This window comes from Hipposideros armiger, unplaced genomic scaffold (assembly GCF_001890085.2).
Source record: "Hipposideros armiger isolate ML-2016 unplaced genomic scaffold, ASM189008v1 scaffold_70, whole genome shotgun sequence".
Lineage (NCBI taxonomy): Eukaryota > Metazoa > Chordata > Mammalia > Chiroptera > Hipposideridae > Hipposideros > Hipposideros armiger.
In genome coordinates, this window is record NW_017731420.1 from 869,796 (window position 1) to 880,306 (window position 10,511).

The following is a 10,511-nucleotide window of genomic DNA, read 5'->3' on the forward strand; positions in this document are numbered from 1 at the left end:
TTTCCTTCTTGTAGGATGCTCTGAAGGCCCAATTGACCTGATCTTTGTGATCGATGGATCTAAGAGCCTTGGAGAAGAGAATTTTGAGATTGTGAAGCAGTTTGTCACTGGAATTATAGATTCCTTGGCGATTTCCCCCAAAGCCGCTCGAGTAGGTCTGCTCCAATATTCCACGCAGGTCCGCACAGAGTTTACCCTGAGAAACTTCAGCTCAGCCAAGGACATGAAAAAAGCTGTGGCCCACATGAAATACATGGGCAAGGGCTCTATGACTGGGCTGGCCTTGAAACACATGTTTGAAAGAAGTTTTACCCAAGCAGAAGGGGCCAGACCTCTCTCCGCACGGGTGCCCCGAGTGGCTATCGTGTTTACAGATGGACGGGCTCAGGATGACGTCTCCGAGTGGGCCAGTAAAGCCAAGGCCAACGGTAAAATGGGATGGAGGTGTGGTTTACACCACTAAGGCTTCAGGTTTCTTAAACTCAGTGGTCACAGCTAGTCATAGGAGTGAGATTCTTTGAGTGTACAGAAAGGCTGTCAATTGCTGTTACACTCTTTTACTAAACTGCCACCTAGAGGCCTTAAAGGGACCCCACAAGAGTTAAAGGATTTGGGAAGGATGTGAAGGTCTTGCAGATTGTGCGATTAGCCCTAGACACAGACCACACCTGAGTAATCTATTGTGCTTCACTAGCCAGTGTGTGACCTCCAGTGGAGAGAATCAACCCTGCAAAGTGCTGTCTCTGGCTAAACCACAAATACATGACAGTCCCAAATATCTCCCCAAACATCTAACAACAGATTCCCGGTGGGAGGAACTCTGATACTTTAAAAAAAAAAACCAGTACTGCAAGTGAACACTGAAAGCACAATAGCCTTAGGATACCAAACACTCTTGTGTTTGCAGGAGGCAAAATTAATTTCTGAGAAAATTAAAACGTTGGAGGAGATTGTGATTCGGAGGAGATTGTGACTCGTTGCTCAGCTGAGCTCAGCCTCTTCTCTGAGGTGTTCTGACCCCAACTATAATGCAGGAGGGACTAGAGGTTACTTACTTTAGTTGCGGATAGATATGAAGTGTGACAGAGAAGGATGGCCTTTGGGAAAGGAAACCCAAAACCTAGGATGGCTGGCAGAGACAGCTTAAGGTAGAGTGTGGGATCCTTGGGGAGATGAGGAAACTTGAGGTTGTGAAGAAATTTGCTTAAAAGCCATTTTAAGAACTTCTTGAGGGCACAATGCTTTAGCAGGTCCTGTAACGGGGGAGGGGTATGCACAGACCATGACTTCATCCAGGACTTTATGAACCCAGTGCTTAGGCCTGGCACGTAGTACATGTGTGACTAATACTTGCTGAGTGAACGAACAAAGGAGTCAAAGTGCTAGCAATCCCATTCGTGAACTCCATTGCCCTTCACAGAAAGGCTGTTTCACATCAGCATTCAATCTCTCTTTGTGAAGGCCATTTTGTTGATAATGCTTACCACACTATTCACAACTTTTTCCTAGCCCAACATAGTAGTAGCCACAAAGTGTCCTGCTGAATAATCTGGGTGAATTGTAAAACTGGCTGCTCACACCCAGTTCCTCTTCTTCTAGACTAGCTTGCAAAAGTTCATGTCAAACCCAGGGGCCACTATAGCCTGCATTCTTTGAATACTGGGGAAAGCATTTTGTCTCCAAAGACATTGGTTAGCCCTTTTATTTGTCACACTGAGACCAATCTACCTTATTCTTTCCCTCACTCACATTTCCATGAATCACCCAAAGACAGGTGGTAGGAGAAAAAGACGTTTATTTGGTTCTTGAATCAACAAATTTATCTAAGTGACATCCTCTAATGAATTTAATTACCCCTATGCATAGCGAACACAATCTTAAAATAGTAGTTATCCTTTTTAGGAAGTTGTGCATAGTCACTGGGCTCCAAGACAAATATGCTGAACTTGGCTATTGGCCTTACACAGACTTGGAACAAGACATAACTCTTGCCCCTTGGCTTAAAGAGCCCTTTTTATGTGTATTTTTAAAAAACCTAGTCAATGAATTAGAATAAGATATAAGCGGTGAACAATGTTGAAAATCAAGTAGAACTTAAGCTCTCAGTATTTTACTTTCAAATGAAGATTATATGGTAAGGGACTCTACTGATGAATTTTGTTGAGAAAAGCATTTGGAGCAATCTCATATCCCTTTGATATCTAAGGTTGATTCTTGGGGTGGTTCTTTTTTATGACTTTGGGGGTTTCCAGTGGTCTGCAGGTTCTCCTTTTGAGCCTAGCACCTCCTCACAAGGTTTCGTCCTCCCGAGGGGTGGGCAGAAGGCAGCTTCACCTTGCCCCAGGCCATTTAAGGTTCCTATCCTGTACCTTTGAGAAGTAGAAACTAGGTTGTAAGTGTCTTAGATTTCTCTCGGAAGAGATTCCCATCTAGTAAGCCATAGTGCTCTTTTCTACCTTATCAACAAGGCTATTTTAGGGAAAAGTTAAAATTTGTTAAATGACCTTGCCTAGAACTGAGCAACAGGTTGATGGTCTAGCTCCCCCACCTCCTAGATGCCTCACCTTCCTCTCTTGGGTCCTTCTCTTTTGCTCATTGGGCCAAAATAAGAATGGTGAGAAAATAAAAGGTTAACATGGACCCTTCAAACCACACATCTAGCTGGCTCTGGGGACAACTTCCAGACCATGGGAACACAACTCTAATTACCTTGTTCTTCATTTGCTTCGTACCTTAGGTATAACTATGTATGCTGTCGGGGTAGGAAAAGCCATTGAGGAAGAACTGCAAGAGATTGCCTCTGAGCCCACAAACAAGCATCTCTTCTATGCTGAAGACTTCAGCACAATGGGCGAGATAAGTGAAAAACTAAAGAAAGGCATATGTGAAGGTACTACAGCTTATGTCTAGGAGAGATCTTAGCCAATAGGGCAGCATGAACTTCTTTTTTTAAAGATTTTTATTGGGGATTTGGGGGATGGGAACAGCTCTGGGGAATTGGGGGAAGGGGAACAGACAAGTTGCTGTCATTTTGTTCTTCAGTCTAGTTGTGGAGGACGTTGCTTCACTGGCCCAAGTTGGCACCATCATTGCGCTCTTCCCGGGCGAGGCAGATCAGTCGCCGGCTTCTGGACGGCCGCTCACGGCGGCTGCTGGCCGCTCACGCTGGCTGCTGGCTACACACGGTAGCCCATGGCAACCCACTGCAGCAGGGGCTGCAGCCTATGCCATCGCCGGCAACTCACGGCAGCTCAGCTCCAGGTTGAGCTGTTGTTCAGCTTCTTAGCTGTAGAGGGCAGTGTCACTGGCCCTCATATGTGGGATCTGAACTGGGGCCCTCTGGCGTCCCAAGCCAGCTCTTAACCAACGTGCCACTTGGCCGGCCCCAGCATGAACTTTTGAATGAGAAATTCTCAACCCATTCCTTCAAAGTGCTCAAAAAAGTGCCTCCCTCCTATGCAGAGCCAGTGACATCTGGAAGCACTGAACACAGAAAGAAGAGGGGAGAAGACAAAAGTGAGCCAGCATTGCTCAAGAGCTTGCTCTGTGCTGATGAGCGTTTTGACACACAGGCAGACTTAATCCTCACCACCCTGTAGAGATGATCCTTTAACTAAGAAACAACCATTATATAAATCAGGAGCTGACACGTAATTTCCGGATATGCCTGTAAATTGGAGTGAGAAGGGACGGTAATACTTTCAAGCTCACTGCTTAAACTTTAAAGAATGCCTCCCTGCACGGACTACGTCTGCTTACAGAACATTAGACTGCCCTGTAGAATTTAGATTTGGTTATGTACAAGAGGTCTCTGCTTTCCTCCACTTCACTAATTGTGCCCTACATAAGGCATGCTGACATAGAGCAGTTCTGTCCATTTTCCCTTTTACTCATGTCCCAGGTTCAGTCACCAATAAAATCCCAGTCCAAATGATGTTACTCCATACTATAAAGGAAAAAAACAATGAGATGAAGGGAGATGGGGAAAGAATGCCTTTCAGATTTCTAATGCAAGTAGGTAATGTTTTGCCTCTAGCCTGTTTTATTCAAGCTGAAATGCCTCAAGTGGAGCTGCTGCCACTGCAACTTAATTCTTGGAGAACTTTTTTTTCCCACCCTACCTTCTAGACATTTTAAGGAGCATTCTTAAGATGCACTTGAGGGGTCCAGGGTTCCCTTACTAGAGAGAACTGCCTTAGAGTGGTCTTGGATTATCTGGTAACCAATTGCTTTTGGAATCTGTGGCGTTACCAAATAAAACCAAAATATCCTGGGTTATGGCAGGTAGGTAAGGGTTGGTCTGGGTCCAGTTTCCTCAAGTACACATGTGTGCATGCAGCCAACTATCACTCCTTTTGGTCACCTCTTTCCTCTCAGCTCTGGAAGACTCTGATGGAAGTCAGGACTCCCCAGCAGGGGAATTGCCCAAGAGGGTCCACCAGCCAACAGGTAAATTTTAAAAAGCAATGTTTTTTGAGCCTCTGGTGGATGCTTCCACCATGGTTTCCCTCCAGACAAAAGTTGTCAAGTGAAATATCTGAATGATGTTAACTATGGCTTTTTCCCTGGATCAGATAGAAAACATTTACTCTACACCTTAAGCCATATTTGGTAATAGCCTCTCTGCTGACAGTCTTATTGCCACAGTGTGTCCCAAAGTAAAGCTGTGTACCACATACTAAGAATACCAGGTACCTTACTCTGACAGCTGATGGCTATTTTATACAACTGTGTTAAGCAGGTTTGACTTCAGTTTTCCTTCTCTTTACAGAGTCTGAGCCAGTCACCATAAATATCCGAGACCTACTTTCCTGTTCTAATTTTGCAGTGCAACACGGATATCTGTTTGAAGAAGACAGTCTTTCACGATCTACACAAAAACTTCTCCACTCGACAAAATCTTCAGGTAATTCCCAGTAAAATGCACTGTAAGTTAACCTGATACCACCCTGAGAGCTTGCCAACAAACTCAGTTTAAAGGAGGAAAGGGAAGAAGGAAGTAGGAAATAGGATGGGGAAAATAGAACTTAAGTAAAATGAGAACTAAAAATCTAAAAGAAACTGGAGTGGTCTTCCCCAAATCCACAGGAAAAGCCACGCCCAGTGTTATAAGCCCTTTCCTAGGATTTACTGGATCTGGCTGCATGGAAAAAGTTGAACATTTCTTTCACTACGGTTTCCTCCATATGCTGATTCAGTCCTATTATTATGGGAAGTCTGGTGGGTTATAGAGGTAAACACTTTCCATCTGCTTTCTCAGGAAGTCCTTTGGAAGAAAAACCAGATCAATGCAAATGTGAAAACCTTATCATGTTCCAGAACCTTGCAAATGAAGAAGTAAGAAAATTAACACAACGCTATATCCTTTTCTAGTATTATGCTTCTGTATGGAATGCAAAGACTAAAGATCAAAACATCACAAATACTGCATGTAGGTGTAAGTCAAATGAAGTTATTTCTATAGTCAATAGTGAACTCCAGGAAAGGCCTTTTTCTTAAGCAGCCTGATAGGTTTGAGAGCTAAAGCAAGCCAAGCTTGGTGGCGAGGCCCAAGCACGTACTTGCTGTTCTAGAGGGTTTAGCAATTAAGGCCCGTCAGCCAGTCAGTATACAAAGAAGAAACAGTTAATTAACTCTCTTTGCTGGGAGGAAATGGAAGTTATGTACTGGTCTGAGGTACAGTATGTATGGGCAAAGAACGATGTAAAATGAAGAGGTTTCAAACTCTTGTCTAAGCTCCAAACCTTTCCTTTGGCCCCAAGCCACACTGTAGCCACATTTGGGCAGTAATTTCTAGAGGAATGTGGTTGGTTTTTCCTTTTTTGTTGTTTGTTTTGTTTTTGGTTTGACAGCAAAGATCTTTTATATCAGCACTGTAAGATGAAGCATTCCACCAAGGACACAGCAGGATCCAAAGATTCATTAAAACAATATTACAAATAAAAGGAATATTTTGGGATAATGGGGAAATGAAGACTTAGTTCTTTTACACACTGAACATCCTGCCAGCTGCTCTGAACTTAAAATGAGCTTACTAAAGCTGGCTGATATCTATCTCAACATGCATCAACTAGTTGATAGGGAAGTGGTGTAATCCTCAACTATCTCTGTGCCAGGGGATTATATAAGGGACAGTATATAGCAATTTCCTTTCTGAAAACTGAAAATATGCTCCCCTAAGAAAAATAACCTGACAGTGGTTAACAGATGATGAATCTTGGCTGCTATTCTGCCAAGGGGGCTGGTGGAGGATATGAAGGAGCCTGGGGGAGAGGGGGAGGAGACCACGGACAGACATACTCACACGCACAATTATTCTAATGCTCCTCTCTTCCTTTCCCCCCTCAACTCTGAGGGTCTACTTCACAAGAGACTAAGGAAGTTCTATATAAAAGAGCACAGGTCGGAAGTCTTCAAGGTTGCTACCACATTACTAAATTTGGCCGTATCTGGCATTATGAGTGAAAACTCTACATCTTTCTTCTGTCATAACTTACTTTCCAAGGCCTAATCCTTTTCTTCTCTTTGCCACATTCCCAACATTATCAATTCTGGCTCAGGGAGGTGTGCTATGACAGACTAATTTACAAACAGTGCTTAGAATTAAAATTACAAAAGAAGTTGAACTGAGCTATCCCGCTTTGATGTTCAAGTATTTAATCCGAAAAAAGACTTAGTCTTAGTAGCATATTTTAGTTACTATAATACAGGTGAGGGTTTTAAAATACTTAACATAAATAGAAATAAACAAAGCCTTATATTTTTAGGACAGATTTTTATGTAACTAAATCGTTATATTTGAATGTAAATAAAAACAGGCAATTTGGATTCCTCTTCCTTAACTTGAGATTTACTAGAAGAAATGACACAGAGAATGGAAGCCCTAGAAAATCGCCTGAAATACAGATGAAGATTTGAAATACTGTGTTTGTACGTCATTGTATCAAAGATTACAATCAAAATAGTTCAGAGCCTCAAAGCTCAGGCTATCATTAATTCTGTAAAGTTGTAAAGTAAAACAATTAGTACTGAGAACGCCGGTTTGCTATAAAGGCAAAAAGTAGACATTAACTTGTATAAATTTAATGAGAAAAAAAGTCCTTCAGAATCCAAAAATGACTTTACGTGAGAAATAAGCTATGCAAGATGCTCTGTTACATACTGCGGCTGTGATTTGCTTTTGCCTGGTCCTGCCTTAAAGTGACAGCCTTCCCATGGGTTTTGGAAGCCAAATGATGCCTTACAAACAAAATACTTTGAATAAGCTTGTTTAAATATTTCAAGACCAGAGTTTCCATCAGAATGTCCTCCCAAAAGGCAGTGTGGTAGTGGGAAGATCGCATCTGATGATTCTTTCCAAGTTATAAAAGTTGTGATTCAAAGTATTAAACCTTTATATTTATATTTGAGTCACCCATTTGATTCCAAAAACAGATTTTCATTAGGACGTAAAGTATTAACTTGGGTTAGATGTAATCAGTTCAGGCATTGCTTCCAATGAACTCATTTTTACTTTGCTTTTTGTTAAGTCCTGGCTCCCTCTAGTGGCTCTAGACTGCCCCTGCTCCCGTTTTCTTTTAAGCTGTTAAAACACACTTGATCACAGGGTTTATAACTTCCTCCAACTTGCTGACGAAAATGCCTTCAAGGGAAACAAAGGCCTCCAATCAAGCCAACAAATTTACAATTATTCCAAGATACTGAACTTGAAGATTGTCTAAAATTTGAAATACTTCTCCATTTTCCTTGTTTTGCTAGATCTGTATGTCTCAGGTGTAAAGGTTTTGCATTCCAGTTTGTGACCTTTCTAAGCCTTGATGGTATCAAATGGGACTAACAGTGCTATCTCATTGGATTGTCAAGAGGATTAAATGGGTTAACATGTACACTAAGTAAAGTCTAACATGTTTTAAATGCTCAAGATTATCTTGTTTTTATTCTTCAGCAGCCAAGAGCACCTGACACAAGGATGGTGCCACCTCAGTGTACGTTGAGTGAGTTCTTTGTTTACCTTACCTGAGGCAAAGTACTTGGGCAGACTACTACTCATAAATTATCTTCTGAAGCAAACAGATAGGAGGTAGTACATTAAATAATGGTAAATGTACAAGATGTTCAAAACCTACTATCAACGAAGTAAAATTCTGTACTAGAAAGCCACAAGCATATCAATGAGAATTAAGTAAAGGTTTAAGTCCTCCAAGTCATTATTCATTCTGGTTTTTGAATTATTATGTGCCAGTCACATAATAAATGATGAAGATGAAAATGTTGAGACTCTGTCCTCTGGGACCTTAGTTTAATGAGACAGATATGATTAATACCATTAAAAAGGTTCTATGGTAACTGAGACACCCAATCTAGACAGGAGGATGTTGGGGTGACCTGAAAAAGGAAGGAAAGGGGGAAGGAAATCAAATGCCCCTGCAAGCAGATGGAGCAGCAAGTCTAAGGGGTAGCTGGAAATAAGAGTTGCAGGAGAGAAGACCAAAGAGAACCGTTTTCCATGAACCATCTTCCAGAAGGTCCAACTATTGGGTCATCGGAAAAGTCATGACATATTTTTCTGTTTTTCAATGCAAAAATGCGTCATGACTTTCCTGACGACCCAATAATTGCACCCACAACCCACCTAAAATTTGTTTTCTTCTCTATACACCTTTTGTTCCTGCCACAATATCCAGCCTCTTCTTTGGCCTTTCCTATCTCTCAGTATAGGTATGCATTAAATTCAGTTGGCTGGAATTTCCTGCAATCCCCCATATATTATAGCCAAACACATTACTTTCATTATAATCAGAAGAAAACATTTAAAAATACCACCTTAGACCCTCCCAGGTCTTCTTGGCTAATGGCATTTTCTAATTCTAACAGCACTTTAATGGCACTTCATTACATCTGCCTCAGCCCACAAGTGAGGTGTTTCCTATCTGCTAGGCGTTAAACTCCTCTTCTCTGAACTTTCTCACTGAAACAATGGTGAGAGTGCACAAAAAAGCACATATAAAAAGGTAAAAGCCAGATGGTCTTACAGCGTATTACCACTACCTGGGGAGAAGGACCTAGAAATCATACATCATTTTCTAAAATCCATTACTCCAAAATGCTTGCAGCCAAAAAATCATGCAACAAAACCACTGCAAAGAAATGGTATACTGGAACGTCCACTACTGTATTCTTATTAAATTGTAACTAGTCAACCTGGAGGGACAAATAACCCAAATAGCATGAAAGGTCAATCTGAAAGCAGAAAATGACTGAATAGATAGAAAGTAAGTTCATAAACTTCCTTACCTAAGAGACTGAAACATTGGAACCATACAAACAGACTAACAGCACTAGAGACCAGAAGTAGTCTGACTAAGCAATTCATATCAAGATAAAGATTTCAAACATTTTTAATGACTTTGGGCACGCCAATGTCTGGATATGAGCACCTTAGGACATTTACAGATTTTCATTAACTGTGACTCTTAACCAGAGGATGCAACTTTGAAAATATGGGACATTTGGAGGTGTTGCTACAATGACATGGAAGGAAAACCAGGAATGAGAGCTATCCTGTAGTATCCACAGCCCTCAACAAGAAAGAACTGCCCCATTGAAAAATGTCAATACTCCTAAATTGAGAAATAGTAACTGAACAACCAATAAAAAAACTCTAGTTCATAACAGCTACTCTCCAAATTATATCCATAAATTCAGATTAACTTCAGACACAAACTAAAATTGTGCAATGTTAGCCTGAAAAGAAACCAATTCCTTCACTTGTGAAACTGGGAATTTGACTCACCCATAGTTGTTATATAGCTATGAGGAAGTCTTCTGACTTCAAGTTCAGGAAATACCTGAGTTTTTGAATAATGTATTGAAAGCATCCTCATCTCCTGTCTCACTCATCTACCATCAAAAACCTCCTGACCAAGCTGATTGATTCTAAAGTCACAGGACATTGTCATTTCTGCCACTTCTGCAACCTCCCTCAGTGCCCAAGACTGTGTAGGGTATACCCTACCAGCACCATTCAACTCTGTAAATCAAGATGTTATGTAAATCAGTATTTTACCCCAAATTAATTCCTCTGAAGGTTCCAAAGGATATTCACACATATGGGAAAAGGGTTCCATGGGACATACTTGGGAGATATAACATGGCAGTGACAAAATTTGGGGTGGAGAGGAACATATTTCATTTAATCCTCTGCTACTCAGATTTGGTAGATTTAAGCTGGACTATAACCTGCAATTCTGGTTAAATTCTGGGTTTTGAACTTGGCTGCCTCTCAAACATACTCAAATATAAAATGCCAACAATGTCCCGAGACAGGAATTATGAAAATCCAATACAGGAAAGGGACTCACTGTGCTCCTTTACACAAATGGGAAAATGGAAACTGGGATGTAAATATATAGCTCTTAACCCAAGTCTCACCACCACATCTAACTGCCTCATTCCCTCTATCTTCAGGAAAATGTTCTGAAACAAAAAGATATAAAAATAACTAAAATGAA

The 10,511-nt window shown here is 41.1% G+C and overlaps 1 protein-coding gene across 1 annotated transcript in view; it reads left to right on the forward strand.

The window, feature by feature from the left end:
- The window catches only part of MATN2 (matrilin 2), a 136,683-nt gene extending 128,765 nt beyond the window's left edge, over window positions 1–7,918 (forward strand). The window contains exons 14-19 of the mRNA XM_019642525.1: window positions 15–428; window positions 2,738–2,890; window positions 4,378–4,449; window positions 4,772–4,906; window positions 5,261–5,359; window positions 6,855–7,918. Coding sequence (XP_019498070.1) covers window positions 15–428; window positions 2,738–2,890; window positions 4,378–4,449; window positions 4,772–4,906; window positions 5,261–5,359; window positions 6,855–6,910 — 929 coding nt within the window. The 3' untranslated portion in view covers window positions 6,911–7,918. The remainder of the gene's footprint in view (window positions 1–14; window positions 429–2,737; window positions 2,891–4,377; window positions 4,450–4,771; window positions 4,907–5,260; window positions 5,360–6,854) is intronic.
- Window positions 7,919–10,511: the final 2,593 nt, after the last annotated feature.